Below are 18,132 nucleotides of genomic sequence, written 5' to 3' on the forward strand. Positions count from 1 at the left end.
GAAAAGGGCAAAGCTGTCATTTTTCCCGAGTGCCCTTCTTTGACCCAACACAGCAAAGGCCCAGTTTCTGGTATTCACCCAGTCTCTTGAGTATGATAGGAATGCGATATTTAAACACAAACACCACCAACTGGGTGATGGGGAGAACGCACTAGAGTGACGTGTTCAATGAACGCAGGGATCATTTCTCAGTGCCAGGCATGTTCTCCTTCATAACCAACTTAGTAAATTATATCCTTGCAGAAGTTAGAGCATCCTTTAGCTCCCAGTAATTGCCTGATAAAAATGTTCTGGGGGCATTGCTTCTGTTCTTTTGAGTAAACTACATAAAGTAGGCTGCCTATCAGGAAATGAGATTTGAACAGGTTTACCTTTTCTGCTAACACATTTTCCAAATTTCGCTGAAGTTTGTTCGTCAGATTCTCATATTCTGCCAACTTCTCTGCATTTTCCAGAAGCTCATTTTCCAGACGACTGTTTTCCTGAACAAGCATGGGGAAATTAAATGTGGCACAGATTAAGAAATTAGCAAACTGTGGTACCATTTTATATACAGCATAAATCAGCACTGTAGATTAAAGATGTTTATCCATCTTAAGAGTTGTAGTAGACTACAGGAGGCAAAAGTAAATATAAAAAGGTTGGTATCTATTTTATAACAACAAAATAAGTTTGCCCTTTTGTTTTTGACCACATAGAACTGTGCTGTCCAAAACAGGTAGCTGCTAGCAGCCACACTGGGTACTGAGCCCTTGAAGTGTGTCTAGTACAAACTGTAAGTTTAAAATAGACACCAGACTTTGAATAGCCCCAAAATGTAAACTAGCTCAGTAATATTTTTTGTGTACTGATTGTGTATCAAAATGATAATGTTTTAGAGATAACTGGATTAAACAAGATTATTTGAAATTAGTTTCACCTGTTTCTTTTCACCTTTCAGTGTGGTTACTTGCAAACTGAAGTTATAATGTAAGCCACATATGTGTATCTATTGGACAGCATTGCAGTAGAATATGAAAATATTCTCAATATATAGTAATGACAAATGAAAGAAAATGATTACAAAATACCTTGTTCAGCTGCCAGCAAAAGAGAACTCAGAAAAAGTACAAAAAGTAGAGTAACTCTAGGCCAGGCATGGTGGCTCACGCCTGTAATCCCAGCACTTTGGGAGGCAGAGGCGGGCGGATCACGAGGTCAGGAGATCAAGAGATCAAGACCATCCTGGTTAACACGGTTAAACCCTGTCTCTACTAAAAATACAAAAAATTAGCTGGGTGTAGTGGCGGGCGCCTGTAGTCCCAGCTACTTGGGAGGCTGTGGCAGAAGAATGGCGTGAACCCGGGAGGCGGAGCTTGCAGTGAGCCGAGATCATGCCACTGCACTCCAGCCTGGGTGACAGAGCGAGACTCCATCTCAAAAAAAAAAAAAAACAAAAAACAAAAAACAGTCGAGTAACTCTATAATCAATTTATTGATATTATGATTTGGTATATATTTAATGTATAAATTTATTTTGGTTTAAAGATGTAAAAACTGTACATATACATTGCTCATAATCTGTATATGTTTATATTATAATAAAATAACACATCGACTAAAACCCACAAAAGTTTTTTTTTTAAACTTAAAAGGATCTGTATATATAGTATTTTTAAGGAAGATTTCCAACCACATTTGCTAACACACACAGACAGACATGCCATTTGACATTTTTCTTTTCCTGTGTTAAAGGCTGATTGGAAGAACATCATTTTTTAAGTACATTTTGCCAAAAGAATACAGAGCCAGTATATTTTTAGTATATTCTAGTTCATACCCTCATACAGCAACATAAGTAAAAAATAATGTACTTGGAGCATTTAAAAAACACCACCTTCCCCTAAAATGCCAGTTCTATAACATTAATCTTTCAAAGTACGTCTAAATGGAGAGGCTAGAACAATATGGAGTAATCTGTGTATCAGGAAGTGCTGGTGCTCTGGAGATTGACAAATCAGATACTATTGCTATCTTGGGGAGGGAGGCAGATGTGGATACAACTCCATATGACCCAACAGGAAATGTGCTATCTCTTGGCAAGAAACAAGTAAATGTAATGGGAATGAAAAGGTGATTTGGCCTGCAGTGTTGGGGAAAGCCATGAAGGAGCATAAATGTGCTCTGCCCTCTGCGGCACAGAGAAAACTGAGGTAGGGGCAGTGGGGTGGAGGAGGGCATGGCACTGGGACTTGCTGGCAGCAGCTCAAGTTTGAAAGGTATGAGGACGAGCTGCCTTTCAGGAGCCTTGACTGTTAACACATTGTTTTTGTTGTTTTTTTGCAAAGGGTGGTAACAGCATGATTGTAACTGATCTTTAGTTGAGTAACTGGTAGCCATATGGAGGTGGAAGAAATGGAAGAAAGAACTGTTCAGGATACACATTAATTAGCTGAGACATCATGATGAATTCTGAACCTAATCAGAGGCTGGGGAAATGCAGAGGAAGGAGATAAATCTGAGAGTCACTTCAGAGCATCAATGTAACTTACAGACTGATGAGTAATGATGAGGGAAGATGACGAAGAATTTTAGCTTCTGAGACTTACACCTCATGGTGTTGCTGTTGATTAGGGAGAAATTCACGAGATGAAACAGTTGGATGGCTAGGGAGTGATAATTAGCTCAGTGTTTGATGTATGGAGTTTCAAGAACCTTTCATGATAGCAGTAACAACAAACATTTCGTATGTACTTATTATTTCCCAGACACTGTATGTGCATCATCTCATTTAGTCCCCACGTCAATGCGATAGGGTAAGTATTATTATGGTGCCCATCAGGCTGAGGAACCTGATCTACGTTTTCAGTAAGTGATGGTACCCAGATCTGAACCAGGCAGCCTGACTTCAGAGCCCTTGCACCTTATTATCTGGTGTAAGAGTCCAGTAAAGAGAAGGATCACTTCTTTCACTGAGGCACAGGAAAGAGGGGAGGATGTTTGAGCGACAAGGCACATTTGGAGGCCAAGGTGGGAGGATCACTTTAGGCCAGGGTTCGATACCAGCCTAGGCATCATAATGAGACCCCGTTTCTATACATTTTTTTTTTTTTTGGATGCAGTCTTGCTGTGTCGCCCAGGCTGGAGTCCAGTGGCACAATCTCCGCTCACTGCAACCTCTGCCACCCAAGTTCAAGCAATTCTCCTGCCTCAGCCTCCTGAGTAGCTGTGATTACAGGCATGCACCACCACACCCTGCTAATTTTTTGTATTTTTAGTAGAGACAGGATTTTACAATGTTGGCCAGGCTGGTCTCGAATTCCTGACCTCAAGTGATCCGCCCGCCTCGACCTCCCAAAGTGCTGAGGTTACAAAACACATTTTTAATTAGCTGAGCATAATAACATGAGCCTATAGTCCCAGCGACTTGGCAGGCTGAGGCTGGAGGATCACATGGGGCCAGGAGTTTGAGGCTGTGGTAAGCTATAACTGCACCACCGCGCTCCAGTCTGGGTGACAGAGTGAGACCCCATCTCAAAACAGAGAGAAGAAAAGGCACATTTGGAGGCCGGGAGAAACAGGCATCCATGTAGCAGGAGGCAAGACCATCTGCTGAGAATGAGGGGGGCGGGCAGGCAAGGAGACGGGGATCTGAGGGTGAGGGCCAGGTTTCGAGTAGCAGCGGGAGGAACAAAGGGGTCAGCCAGGTGCCAAACAGCCCTGAAGACCTAGTGAACCCGCAGTGGGAGAGAAGAACAAGATATGCTAATCAATACCGTGAGCAAAGCAGGAGCCTGGGTAGCCCTGCTGAAATCCAGATTTTAGCAGCGCCCTGCCAAGTCTGGGTGAAGACTCAGCTGGGCAAACTTAGAGGATTTTTGGACTAAACCCTGTGCAAACATGCCCACTTCCAAAGCTGTAGTTTTCCACGTGGTGTTCCCAGCAGGGATGCAGACCACAGAACTAATAAGATGATTACCTTTAAAGAGAGGGCAAGGCGGTCCCGGATATAGTTCTCTTCTGTTTTTGCCTTTTCAATTTCCTGTTCAAGTTCTAAACGCTGCTTGCCTGCCTGCTGCAGGATTTGCTCTCTCTCTTTTCGGAGTTCATTTTTTAAGGCTGCTATTCGCTCCTTGTACTCTTCATCCAGTTTCCTGTAAGGAAGAAAAATGGACAAGCTGCCATCACGTCTTTCAGAGGTCCCAGCATCGATCTACCAAAAATGGAAACACAGAGGCACAGAGATGAAAAGCACCTGGATAAAATGTCTAGTGTACCCAGCTTTCCCTTAGGGCTTGACACATCTGAGTCACTCCAGCCAGGTGTGGCCAACAGGCTGGCCAGCAGAGTCCCCAATGCACTGTTCTGCCCCTGCAGCTGCAGGCTCCACTGTGCTGGGCTAGGGTGGTGGGTGAGGAGGAGCTTCACTGCTGGCCTCACCTGAGGTTGTACTCATTCCGCCGCTCTATGGCCGCATGGTGATCATCCACCTCCGAGGCCATTAAAGACTTGAGCTTCTCGGCCTTGTCCAGATCTGATCGTAGCTTCTCTTTTTCTCTGACCACCTGATCAACTCGTTCCCTAGGATCATAAGTACACTGAGTTAATGGGAAACTGTTTCTAAGCAACAAGTAGACCCAGAAAAGCTCTCATCTGGCTTGCATCAATGCAGAAGCAAAACCAAGACAACCAAAACCCTCCCAAAGCAAAAAGGCGTTCCACCTTTCCCTTCAAAAGCCCACATGTCAATCTAAGTTCTCCTTAATTTTCCTATGGTTTAAGGAAGATGTGTGCAGCAGTTGGATAGAAGATGAGCGATGTTTGCATACAGAATAGAAGGATGTCTATCCAAGGCATCCGAATGACTTGCTGGACAAGTAGGAAAGGGAATGGGGCAGGCGAACCTTCTGCTCAACTCACAACAAATGCCGGATTTCAGCCTTAAAGCTGGCCAGAGCCGCCTGGTGAATGCTGTTCTTGGTGACCAAAAGTTCATTTTCAAGGGCCAGTGTTAATTCTGTCAAGTTGATGTTTCCATCGAGGCTGAAATCCAAGGCCTAGAAATCAGAGCAAGGCATAAATTCAAAAACAAATCACTTATTCCACCCTCTGAAAGCAGAAAACGTGAAGGCTATACAAACTCTGAGAGCTGACAATGATCCAGAAACTAGACAATTCCATTGCTTTAGTGATTGCTTAGGAACAGCTATCAGTCTAGAACATAGTTAAGTTTTCTCTAAGGAAAGCATAACATGGTTATTTGTGCTAAAAAGAAAAAAAATTATCTTGGCCAGGTGCAGTGGCTCACGCCCATAATCCCAGCTCTTTGGGAGGCCCAGGCATGTGGATCATTTGAGGTCAGGAGTTCAAGAGCATCCTGGCCAACATGGTGAAACCCCGTTTCTACTAAAAATACAAAAATTAGCCCGGCATGGTGGTGTGCACTCGTAGTCCCAGCTACTTGGGAGGCTGAGGCAGGAGAATCGCCTGAACCCGGGGAGGTAGAGGTTGCAGTGAGCCGAGATTACACCATTACACTCCAGCCCAGGTGACAAAGCAAGACTCCATCTCAAAAAAACAAAACAAAACAAACAACAACAACAACAAAACTATCTGGCCCTGTAAATAAACACAATTGTAAGAGTATTTCTTATGTCAATAATCTGGGGATTAAAAACATGGAAAATACTTAACAAAAGGCTCCTAGTTAAAATGGCTAAAAAAAGTTACCTCTTATCTTCGAGACTTTGTGAACAGATGTACCATTAGGGAGAAATAAAATCAAATCATGGTTTTCAAAAAAAAAAAAAAAAAAATTGAAAATTTTCAACCTTTCTTCGGTTTGTCATTTTTCTCAATTTTAGCTGCCACACCTTCAGGATCTCCTGGCTGTTCTCAATGCCCTCTTCTTGCCAGGTGTCAAGTATTCTCTCCACAGATGCATGGCCCATCCCATCATCCAGGCAAGAGAAGACCCGAAAGCCAATGGTACTTGTCATTGCCGATGGGGTTGTGGTACGTCGTCCACTCTCATCAAAAGACTGGAAGGAGGAAGAGACTTAAGCAAGCCTGGCTTGATTCCAGGTATTTCAACAAGATATTGGTCAGTCCTGACCACGGTGGGTAGAAGGCATGTTCCTCTAATTTACCGTGCCAGGAAAAAAGTCGTGCAGCCTCTCTGATCTCTGTTCCCAAGTGAGTCAAGCCTACAGAGCTTAGCAAGACCAACTGTTTTGGTAGAGAGTTCTATGACATGGACGAGATACATCCCTAATTAACACCAGGTTTCTTCTGACCCAGAGCTGACATGACAAGGCATAATCAGTGGTCTTCCCATTGCAATTTATGGTCATTTCTCAAACCCAACCTTCCCTTCCTAATGGTTAAGGCTTTCTAATTCTTCTTTTGCTTCCCTCTCTTTCCTTAGTATTTTGTTTCAGACAACAGATTAATTTATTAGACACTACTCAAATGGGTTCTAACTTTTATTCACAAAGAAAGCACTTTTGCTTATTTTTTACCTGCATGGAAAGGTGCCTTTTTAGTTGTCTATATGGAGTAGATGCTGATGGTGTAAGGGATTTTCCATTTTTAAACAAACCATAGAAAAAATCTTCTACACTCATTGTACCGTCAGGATCCAGATTATGGAATACTTCCTCGAGCATCTAGAAAAGAGTCACCACATATTTTAAATACTTCATTGAAAACAACACAAGGCCCAAGGTATACTTCTGGCCAATAGTAATCAGCACCATGGTTGGTCCCAGGACTCCAGAAATATAATTATGCCCCTTTATCCTCATTTTACTGATTTCCCTTTCAAGTAATGATATGCCCTCCTCCTTCACACAAACTAAATAAAAGTCAATTTCCAACATCTTCATAATATTATGCAATTTAGCAATTAACTATATTCTCTTTTACTCACACTCCTACAATAGGCAGTCTTTAATGTTGTTACACATTATTCTTACAAATTAAAAAAATTACCTAAATAATACAAAGATACGGCTTTCTGGCTAGGCATGGTGGCTCATGCCTGTAATCCCAGCACTTTGGGAGGCCGAGGCAGGTGGATCACGAGGTCAGGAGATCGAGACCATCCTGGCTAACACGGTGAAACCCCGTCTCTACTAAAAATACAAAAATTAGCTGGGCGTGGTGGCAGGCGCCTATAGTCCCAGCTGCTTGGGAGGCTGAGGCAGGAGAATGGCGTGAACCCGTGAGGCGGAGTTTTCAATAAGCCGAGATCATGCCACTGCACTCCAGCCTGGGCAACAGAGCGAGACTCTGTCTTTAAAAAAAAAAAAAAAAAAAAAAAAAAAATGATACAGCTTCCCAGTGTCATAACAGCAGAAAGTGGTTAGACATCTGTTACACCTTTACACTGTGGTGACCCTCGGTGATATTTTCTTTATGTTGAATTTTTGAAACTGGTATGCTAACACAGCAGAATTTGGTCTGGGACAGATTACAATGATCTGATTACAATTCAGATTTGGGTTCTGAAATTCATAACCTGGGGTTTAGAACCTTACTTGTAACCATACTGAGTGTGTTGGCTTTTTGCTTTAATGTTTTAGCGCAGGAGAAACAAAGATTTTATGTGTGTGCAATAGATGTGTTCCAAGAGATGTAAAGGCAAGGGAGTTTTGACTGGCTAGTCTGCACTCTCGAATGGTAATCAAATAGCCCCTATCCTGTAATAGGGAAGGGAAGATTGGGCTACAGCCCCATCTAGAAGTTTGCCTGGGAATGGCTGGTTCCCTAGCTCCACAGAGGAATGGGAAGGTGAACAGAGAAACGTGAATCATTGAAGCCACAGAACGAGGAGGAAAGGCAAAACCCTCTTACTAGCAGTCAGATTCTTCTTTATTCTGGGGGCTAAAATGTTTCTACAGGAACATGCCTCCAATGTACAAAACGGAAATCTCTTGGAGAGCTTGTTAAAATGAAGACTCTAATATAGTAAGTCTGGTGGTGGGGACTCAGATGCAGCATTTCTAACAAGCTTGCAGTTGAGGCCCATGCCACTGAGCAGTAAGGAGACAGAATAAGCAACAAATTGCTCTTGTTGCATTTGAGCCTACAACTGGACTCATTCTAACACAGACCTAAATTCTCTGCAACACATTCTCAAAATTTTAATATTCATTTTGTAAATCTGGACTACTGCTAGGATTTACACAATCTCATTATTGTTGATTTCATTCTTCGTGTAAGGGCTTGAGGCAATTCTTTCATCTCAAATGTTTTTTTCCCCCCAATTCATATCCAATAGGAAACATCAGTTTCCATTCTTGCTTTCATACTACTTCCTCTGGAGGGAACTCTGAAACAAGAAAACCATTCTAAGGAGTGGAAACGTTTGCAAGAAGCAACAATCCTAAAAGAGGATCAAATCAATGGAGAGATATTTGGGGCAAGATTCTGAGGTTGCCAAGATCCCTTAACTTTTCTATCCTATTCTTATCCACCAAAATAATACTCTCCTAGAGGACAAGGCTTTCAGGACCATCATACCAGAAATTACAGTCAAGTCCAGGTGTGTTGACTGAAGTTAACAAGGTTAAAAGTTTGGCTCTAACCTTAGATCCACACTGCTTGACCTGTGACATTAGCCAAATCCGTGCACCACTTCCAGACTGCCTAAAGACCTTGTACCTGGGAAGTCCTTCCAGTTATTTTAGGTGGTGGAGTGGGCAAGTGATGAATAAAACAGTGTGGATTCAGAAGACCGGGGGGGCTAGGCAGAAAACAATGCTGGTTAAATGGCCAACTGGGGCACGCTCTACACATCGAGCAGGAGCTGTCTCTGGAACTGTGAGGACATTCTAATTCCCCAGGATACATGGACCAGGTCTTTGGATGGTTGGTTTATGGAAGTGTAAGTTGGAAAATAATCACAAACCCACACACTCAAAGAGGGCTGGAAAATGATGTCAATGAATGAGGCAAGATGGGTTTAAGACATCAGAAAGTAGTGAGTGCTGGGAAACTGAACACAGGGGTGCATGTTCTCTCCAAAGGAGCTGGCTGCATCTTACTGTCCACAAAATGGAGCCAAATCTTTGGATTTTGAGAAAAATCTCCTGATTTTTTTTTTTTTTCAATGTAGCAAAAAGTTCATTTTTAAGAACACTGGGCATGACCAATAAAATAGGCTTGGGGCCAGACTTGGCATCAAGCATGCTAGTTTGCATCTCTGCCCCGTCACTGTTCTTGCTTTTGGAAAAGAGTGTGCTAGTTACAGGCATAAGACAGTGACTCTACTTCCCCTTCATGAAAGCAGTGAACAGCCATGATTTCACTCTCTCTACCTATAAAATGAGAGGTGACTAAATCTAAAATGGCTTTCAGTTATAAAATTTTAGGATTCCAAGTAAATGAGATCATCTTGAACTTCCAGCTCCTCTGTGGTTTAGAGCTAGTAATACTAAGTACTACAGTATTTCACTATTTTTCTTTAGCAGGAAAAACACTAAGCAAAAGCTATATTCACACTGCCTGTCCTCAGGCCAGAGGAAAATAACTAAATGTGCTATTTCTTTTCCTGAGCTTTGGAAACTCCACCACAGAAGAAAATGCAGCTTTCCACAAATGGCTACAATTTATTCCAAGAATTGGTTTTAGATAAATAATCCAAGTTTGTGCAATATTTTTTGGCAAAAACAACCCAAGATTCTGCATACTGCACTGATTTACAATTCAGGAGAATAAATTTAATTTTATGACTCAATAATCACCAATGAAAAATAAATGACCACTGAGCCATTAAAAAGGTAAACAAAGGGTATATAATGGTCAAATACACACGGAAGAAGGGGAAAACAACAAAAACTTTCTGTAAGTCAGGCTACTTGGAAGCTTGTGATAATAAATCAAAAGCTATTATTTGTTTAGAAAAATACCACTAAACAACTATTTCTATTATTTGTTTAGAAAAATAATACCACTTACTTCCTGAGCAAGCAGAAAGCATGGTTTCAAATATCATTATAATCAAAGATTCCCAAAGCGACAACTGTAGCCCTAACCTAACTCTCTCCAGTCCTTATTTTCAGCTCGTTGAAAGGCATATCTTAGAATTATTTCTGTTCTTATGTTTCACAGCTATTCATGCACCCAGTCCTACCAGTTCCTCTCTTCATTTTTTAGAAAACATAAAGCTCAGAGTTTTCCCAAAGAAGAGTCTTTTGGGGGCTCCTTCAAAACTCTTCTTAGTACTTTCAAAACAACCAATCTACCCTTCACCATTTTCTCATGACCAGAATATTGTGATGGCTGCTGGCTGCTCTCACCCAAGGCTCTCTTCATGCCAATATGTAAAAGCAGTTTAGCTCCTCGTCAGCAAGCAAGATTTTTCTCTATATTGCTCAATCTGCTTAAGAACTCAGGGATGATATTGAGATGTTCTTTCCAAAAAATTAAATTTATCCTTCTGGCCTACAAAATACTCCCCCAACTCAAATCTACTGAAATCCTTGCTTAATTCTTCCTCCACATGTTTCCCACATTTTACTCTGCGAATGGCACCTCTACAAATACATGTGACATCATGGCTACACAGAGCTAGTGCCTGACAGTTTCACATGGGGTAACCTGCCTAGCACAGTGAGTTTGCAATAGCTGGGTAAGTGTCAGCCCTTGTCAGTTTTTCTTTTCCACAACACAACAAGAGCTCCTCAATGACAGAATCTGTATGAATGACTTCTTAGGAAAAATGACTTCTTAGGAAAAAAATCTTTATGAATGACTTCTTAGGAAAAAAATCTTTATGAATGACTTCTTAGGAAAAAACAAGCTGCAGAGAGCCACACCACAGCTGTTCCTAGCCTGTGGCCAGCTACGCTTTTACCATCACTATTATTCCTGAATGACACTGCGAGGCTCACCTCTCCATCCACACTCTGTAAACCGTACTGCTCACAGATGGAGACCAGCTTCTTCCGGTTCAGGTGACCATCACGGGTGATCCCCAAATCATCACAAACCTCTTGCAGTTTCTCTTCTATCCAGTCTTGGGGAGGGGAAGATCCACTCTGTGAAGCATTCAAGTCATCTGGGTTCCAAAACCTTAACTGGCCTGAGAGAGAAGCAAATGTTGCACGGTTTCCAAAGGAATTACAAAGAGAGAGTGCCTATTCTTAAAGAAAACTGTGCTTTCTGAAAATCAATATTATAAGAAAAAGACAATAAATGTCAATTCCATTTTGATTTGGTCCTGAAGCTCCCATGAAACAGAATCAATGGTTCTAAGGCTGCAACTAGAGTAAATGGGTACTTTTTGGCTCCCTGACTGTCATTACTGTGTAATAAATATAATCTCCTGTGCAATATTGCAAAGTTCTAGGTTTGTTTTATTTCAATACTGAGCACATCACAAGCTTAGGCTATAGTGATCATAAGAGAAAGCTGGTTGAGGGCCATTATCGAGAACTCTATAAGCTCTATCTCAGCTATAGCTACCAGAATGTATTACCTCCACTTTCTTTTCAGCCTAAGTACTACAGCATCTTTTACTGAAAAGAAAATAATCTCATGATAAAAGTCTCAAGATGGCCAGGCGCGGTGGCTCACACCTGTAATCCCAGCATTTTGGGAGGCCGAGGTGGGCGGATTATAAGGTCAGGAGATGGAGACCATCCGCTACGGTGAAACCCCGTCTCTACTAAAAATACAAAAAAATTAGCCGGGCGTGGTGGCGGGTGCCTGTAGTCCCAGCTACTTGGGAGGCTGAGGCAGGAGAATGGCGTGAACCTGGGAGGCAGAGTTTGCAGTGAGCCGAGATCTGGCCACTGTACTCCACCTGGGCGACAGAGCGAGATTCCATCTCAAAAAAAAAAAAAAAAAGTCTCAGGATTAGCCTGTTCCCAAATCTTTACATATGAATATTCTGACATACAGAAACCAACAGTTCAACTGGAAAAAAAAAAAAAAAAAAAAATCAATGGTTGCAAGCTATAAGTTCCCAGTTATCTATACATTAAGGTAAATTTCATTTGAAGACTTAAGGATCAAACTACTTATTTAAAAATCAAAACTGCGTATTTATTCTCTATTAAAAGCCCTCACTTGTAAATTTTGCTTTACACATTAGAGATTCTGTAAGGTCATTACTTAAACATGAGATAATTACTGGCACAATTTTGTGTGCTTGGAAGAACCTCAGAGGGTTGAAAGGCATATTTAGTGCTACTCCCACTCTTTACTGACAGGAATTAAGCCCATTACTGCTGTGGCGTTTCAACCTAGAGAACAGGTTGTAATTACACTTAAGTACAGTTAATCCACAGAGGGTTGTGAAGTGGGCTGAGGTTCTGTTAGCTGAACCACAGTGCCATCTTGTGGCTAGAAGATCAACGTGTTCTGATGCTTCTGAAACACATTTGAAACTTGTCAAAGGATGCATTTTTAAATTAACTAATTAATTTATATTGTTATTTTTATTTTTTGAGACACAGTCTCTTCTGTTATCCAAGCAGGAGTACAGTGGCACAATCACGGCTCACTACAGCCTCCAACTCTTGGGCTTAATGGATTCCTCCACCTCAGCCTTCTGAGTAGCTGGGATGACAGGCACGTGCTAACCACACCTGGCTATTTTTAGTAGAGACGGGGTTCGCCATGGCTGGTCATGAACTCCTGGGCTCAAGTGATCCTCCTGTCTTGGCCTCCCAAAGTGCTGGGATTACAGGCGTGAGCCACTGTGCCTGGCCAAGGGATGCATTTTAATAGGTCACTATTTAGGACTGTTATAAAATTAATCTGAAAGTCTGTGTAACAGAGAAATTAGCCCGTAAGTGAAATTATGTATCTCAGTTACCATCTCTTGCACGATATTAAATGCTAGGATTTTAAAACTAAAAGCTATCAATTGTGAATAAATTTTTTGTTGCTGTTTTTCTTAATGTTAATTCCCAGCTGGCCTCCAGCATAAGAGATCAGAAAGACAGGGTGTGGAGAGCACCTGGCAGCCCTTCCCTTCCAGGCACGTCCTGACACACTCAGCTCTTACCTTCCGCTTCATACTCCTCACTGCGTTGCGTCTTCCAGTGCTAGAGGAGGCAAGAGAAGATTAGTGTGCTTTACAACTTATTCAGAAAGAACTATCCTAGCTTTTCCTAGAGCAGATCACTCTCTGGCTCTGAAATCATCATCTAAGTGAGTCACATAATTTCAGGACTCTCTAGTGTATCCATCTAGATGAGTTCTCTTCAGTTAACCAGCCAATCAGGATGAGACTCCTAAGAAACACCACACAGCCTTCTGCAGCATTTCACCAATGATTTGTCCTCATTTGCTAGGTCACTAATTCAACAGCAAAACCTATCACAACCGATTAAACCCAGCCAAAGCAAATATCCAGTATCATCAACCAACAAGTATCTGTACACATGCATTTATGAATTTATTCTTCAATAAATGTGTACTGAGTGCTTCTTTTTGTGCTAGGTACTGTGCTAAGTCTTGGTAATACAACCACAAACAACCATGAACAGGACAAACATATTTCCTGCCTCAAGAAGTTTATATGCTAACGAAGACAAGCAGACAAGAAAACAGGAAATACAACAGGGTAGTATTTTAAGTGCTATGACAAGGAAGTTCAGGATGCTATGTGGCTACACAGATGGGATACTTTAGACTTGGTAGATCGGGAAGAAGCAATGTCTAAACTGAGAACTGAAGGATAAACTGCAGAGAGCCAAATGAAAAGAAGGGGACAGTTGTTATTTGCCGAAGCACGAAGGCAAGAATGAGCCTGGTTCATCTGTGGCATAGTGAGGAGAGAGATGCAACTTAAAATAAGTAGGCTAGAGAAAGTGTAAGTAAAATGTACATTATCAGTAAATTACATTAAAGGCAGTTCAATTTATCTGAATTGGACCATTTTGCCACCTTATCATGCTTCATTACTCCTGCCTCTTCTCCAAAGTCACAGCATACAGTTGTAATTTGTGTACTGCACCAAAGTGACCTGCTAAGGGCACAGGTCAGGACCAAAATTCAGCCCTTGCTCCACTGGCTGGGGACGGTACAGGTCATCTTTTGACCAGTTGCAACAAGTAGGTCCACAGTGGCTGTGGCTTCCAGCAAATGGCTTTATCCTCTCCAGCAAACTGCCTAAAACTAATCACTGTTACGGGGGGTTACTACAACCATCAAAGAAAACCCTGCTAGAAAAGGTGAATCGCCCTTTCCAAATGCGGCTGCTGTCATAGCAGTGATCCAGCTTTATGAATGAAGCTGCCTTTGATAACAAATAACCAGCACATTTTCTGGGTAGCTGACCTGTACAAGATTACTTGATCTCTTAGAATCCGAAAATAAACTCGACAGGAAAGTCAGCCTAATTAATACCTGTCTCTAGAACTTGGATTCCTCATGACAGATGGTATGCCACGTAAAATTTTTAGATGAAATGTTGTTTTCCAGTAGTTCATTCAAGTTAATATGAGTTGAAATTCTTCTTTCAGGCAATCTACCCTCATCTACTTTATTCTCCACACTCAATAGTGGTAGTTCTCTCCTCTTAAATGAGGTCCAACCACCTATCATGGTTTCACAGGTCCATGTTTTACTTAGATACTTAAGACAGTACCAATTCAGAGAGTTCATTTAATTTGACCATACCAAACTGACAATGCTGAGATGGGTTACTGCTGACAAACGGAAGACACCAAAAGGCCATAACTCAAAATGCTGAAGTTCACTACAATTCATGCAGATTACAATGGAAAGTCACTAATAAACACAGTATCAATGAAAAATGAATTAGGACACTGTGTGATTTTTGCTTGTGATAACGATTTCATCAGCTCACTGAGCCTACATTTCTACATAAAGACGTCTCTCCAATCTAGTGGATGTCTGAGGCATGGTGGGGATGGGGAGTGAATGGTAAAGTCAGCAGTCCTTCATAAATTTTCTTATATTGTCATTTCTGGTCGGAATTAAATTGTTTTTGCATAAGAAAATTTAAAAGAACAAAATCATCCTGCCTGTCTGTCCCTCCACATTTATTTCCCTATTCAACGGAGCAGACAATTTAAATGCTCATACTACTCTGGCATCCAAAATTATGAAAATTCATTATTTAGTATACCAGTTGGAAACACCCCAGAACTAAATCCACTAATTCCACCTATGACTAATAAAATAGGGTTTTATGGTCTCAGAACCATTGGTCAAAACCTACCAAATCTCAAACGGGATGATTTCTAACAGCAGAAACAAATGGGAGAAATGGCAGGAGAATGTTATCACTGGCCCCCAAACATAAAGAGAGTCCCAGTTGGAATATACAGCTGTAAAAATGCAACATACACACCTTCGAAAAATCCTTGTCATTACTAAAGCATTGGCTCATTTACTTTTCAGTTCATCTGAAAATAGTGAGCACAGAATTCAGAGATTCAGAGAAGATGCTCCAATATACTGTTTCCAACATCTTATGAGTCTATGAGACTGGGTGCCTATGTCTGATTCACTCTCTGGGACAGCACTTCCCTGCTGCCTTCTTCCCTGGATTCTTACTCCTAACTAATAAGGGATCGAGTACGGGGACCACTGCGTAGACTTAGGAGCCAGAGTGCCTGGTGCTGAATCATGGCTTCCCTATCAGGTTGGCCTTAGGCAAGCTTCTGACGACTTCTGCCTCAGGTTCTCTGTCTCTAAAATGGGAACGAAGTAGTACGTATTTCATAGAGTTATGGTCAAGTGCTTAGAATTGTGCCTGGCACATAGTAAGCTCTATACAATTGTGTTATTTTTATTGGACATATGTTTATATGATACATGCAGAATTTATTTTAATTTCGATATTTAAACTTAACGTATTCAATTGGGTCGGCCTGGGGAGGTATCTGTCATTCATATACATTTGTAAGAAAAATGCCAAGTCTTCCCAGCAGAGAAGCTAGAAACACAGACAATTCACATAAGAGGCTACATAATTTAAAAAAAAAAAAAACAAACAAAAAAAAACGTGGGAAGGTTCATCTCAACAGCAATCAAAGAAAGATTAAAACCAAGAAGTCATTTTGTTCCCACAAAAAGGTCATTTTGTTCCTATTAAATTAGCAAAGTATTTAAGATATGACTTCTACTATCATCAAGGTTATGATTTAAAATAGGTCTGTTTATATGTCATGGGTAGCACTGTAAATGGTTTTTACTTTTAGTAACGTAATGGCTTTATGTATCAAAAGCAATAAAAATGTTCATACTTTTTGGTCCAATAATTTCACTTGGTATTCAAAGACAATAAAATCGAGGAAGAAAAGCCATATGTGTAAATATGTACATCACAGCACTTTTTGTAACAAGAAAGTATTAAAAACAATTTAAATATTCAACAACAGCCTAAAGTATAATGATACATTATAATGTAGCCATTAAAAGCATAATTAAAAAACCATATACGAACATGGAAAAGCATCTTATGAAACGTTAAATGAAAGACCATTACAAAAATGCTATCTATACAATGAAAAAATATTTATACAATTAGACAAAGGCTGGAAGGAAACGGAGATAATAAAAACATGCATCTTGGATGAAGGATCATGGGAAACAATTTCCTTTTATTCTTTTACTGTTATAAATGTTGTTTATGCAACAGAAACAGGTACAACTCTCACTATTTATTTGCCCACTAAGTTTTCACTAAATTCATTTCCTGTGACTTGGGGGTGGGATAAAGGGAAGCTCCCTCCTTTGGGTAAATATTGCTCTGCAGCATCTGCAACATCTCCCCATATTATGACAGATGAGGAGGTTTGGTGGGAAGCCCAGGTGCTGCTCAGGCTGGTGAATGTTGGATGCCAAAGCCTCCTAAATTTAGCAGACTGCGGCAAGATCAGAGACACTCAACTGTGACCTGCCTTGTGGACTGAGACCATCCCAAAGAGACATTCTTGAGGAGGTCCAACTCAAAAGTGTCAGATATGGCACAGCCTTCAAAAGCCCAGACAGCATCCTCATCTTCAATGATTTCACACAAAATCTTAAGGCAAGTGGGGGTGGAGGTTGGGGGAAAAGGATAAACATGGTTTTTGTTTGGTTTTGTTTTTAAGACAGAGTCTCACTCTGTACTGCAGCTTCAACCTCCCAAGCTCAGGTGATCCTCTGGCCCTCCCCGCCGACCCACCTACAGGTGTCTGCTACCACACCAGGCTCATTTTTGTACTTTTTTTTGTAGAGATGGGGTTCTGCCATGTTGCCCAGGCTGGTCTTGAATTCCTGGACTCAAGTGATCCAGCCACCTCAGCCTCCCAAAGTGTTGGGATTACAAGTGTGAGTCACCGTACCGAGTCACTTTAAACATGTTTTAAAGTCTTCTGGGAGTAGCGGTATCCCAAGAATTCCTTTGTAAGAAACACAGATCCAGCCAGGACCACCCTGCTAAAAGGAGAAACAGGCTTATACTAATGGCTACATTTTCATTCCAAGACCACCTCAGTTGGAGATGGGGCTTACCACACAGATATGAGGAATTCTGTGCTTCTTCCTACCTAGTCTCCACCAAGGATCTGTTCCCTTAATCAGAGGGAGAAAAGCACAGGGTGGTTGAGCATTTGTTATTAAATTGCTATTTCAGGGGGGTGGGTGGGGGAAGATTCAATTCATTCACAGCTCATTTATTTTCATTCTCACTGCCTGGAGCCAGTAGTTCCAATTAAAAAGCAGGGAGAGAAGGAGGTTAGAAGGCTGGGAGGTATTAAATCATTCGGTTACTGGAACACCACCAGTAAAGGGAGGCATCATTCTGGAAGAGGGTCCTTCAATTGCTGATGGCTTTCGCAGCACAGTGGAAGCCTGGCAGGTGGCCTGTAGACACAGATCTGCCACGAGCACTAGAAGGACGATTATTACAAAAATCTTTGGAAAAGTAGAGGGGAAAGCAAGGGACAATGGCTGAGATGTGTTCACAAGACTGAATTCATAAGATTTATTTATTCCCTTGAAATGTATGTAGCCTCTCACTGGAGAAAGAATGGATATTAATACACATAAAAATCATCCTGTGGGACTTCAGTTTCTCCCTACTCTGGAGGCACAGTTGTGGACAAATAAGCAAAAGGGTTTGGCAGAGACACTGTCTGGGTTGTTTGGCTCTACCACTTTCCGTGACCCCTCAGTACC

At 41.4% G+C, this 18,132-nt stretch overlaps 1 protein-coding gene across 13 annotated transcripts in view; it reads right to left on the reverse strand.

Moving 5' to 3' along the window:
- NIN (ninein) overlaps positions 1-18,132 on the reverse strand; it is a 110,084-nt gene that overhangs the window by 47,565 nt on the left and 44,387 nt on the right. For 7 of the 13 annotated variants that reach the window (XM_073010983.1, XM_037983959.2, XM_073010987.1 and 4 more), the window contains 8 exons: positions 13,001-13,040; positions 10,878-11,068; positions 6,501-6,647; positions 5,811-6,020; positions 4,900-5,036; positions 4,420-4,560; positions 3,959-4,133; positions 372-482 (listed from right to left, as the gene is read on the reverse strand). In XM_073010983.1, the coding sequence (XP_072867084.1) occupies positions 372-482; positions 3,959-4,133; positions 4,420-4,560; positions 4,900-5,036; positions 5,811-6,020; positions 6,501-6,647; positions 10,878-11,068; positions 13,001-13,040 (1,152 nt within the window). The remainder of the gene's footprint in view (positions 1-371; positions 483-3,958; positions 4,134-4,419; positions 4,561-4,899; positions 5,037-5,810; positions 6,021-6,500; positions 6,648-10,877; positions 11,069-13,000; positions 13,041-18,132) is intronic. The other 6 variants (XM_037983965.2, XM_037983954.2, XM_073010979.1 and 3 more) reach the window with 1 other exon arrangement.

This window comes from Chlorocebus sabaeus, chromosome 24, assembly GCF_047675955.1.
Source record: "Chlorocebus sabaeus isolate Y175 chromosome 24, mChlSab1.0.hap1, whole genome shotgun sequence".
NCBI lineage: Eukaryota > Metazoa > Chordata > Mammalia > Primates > Cercopithecidae > Chlorocebus > Chlorocebus sabaeus.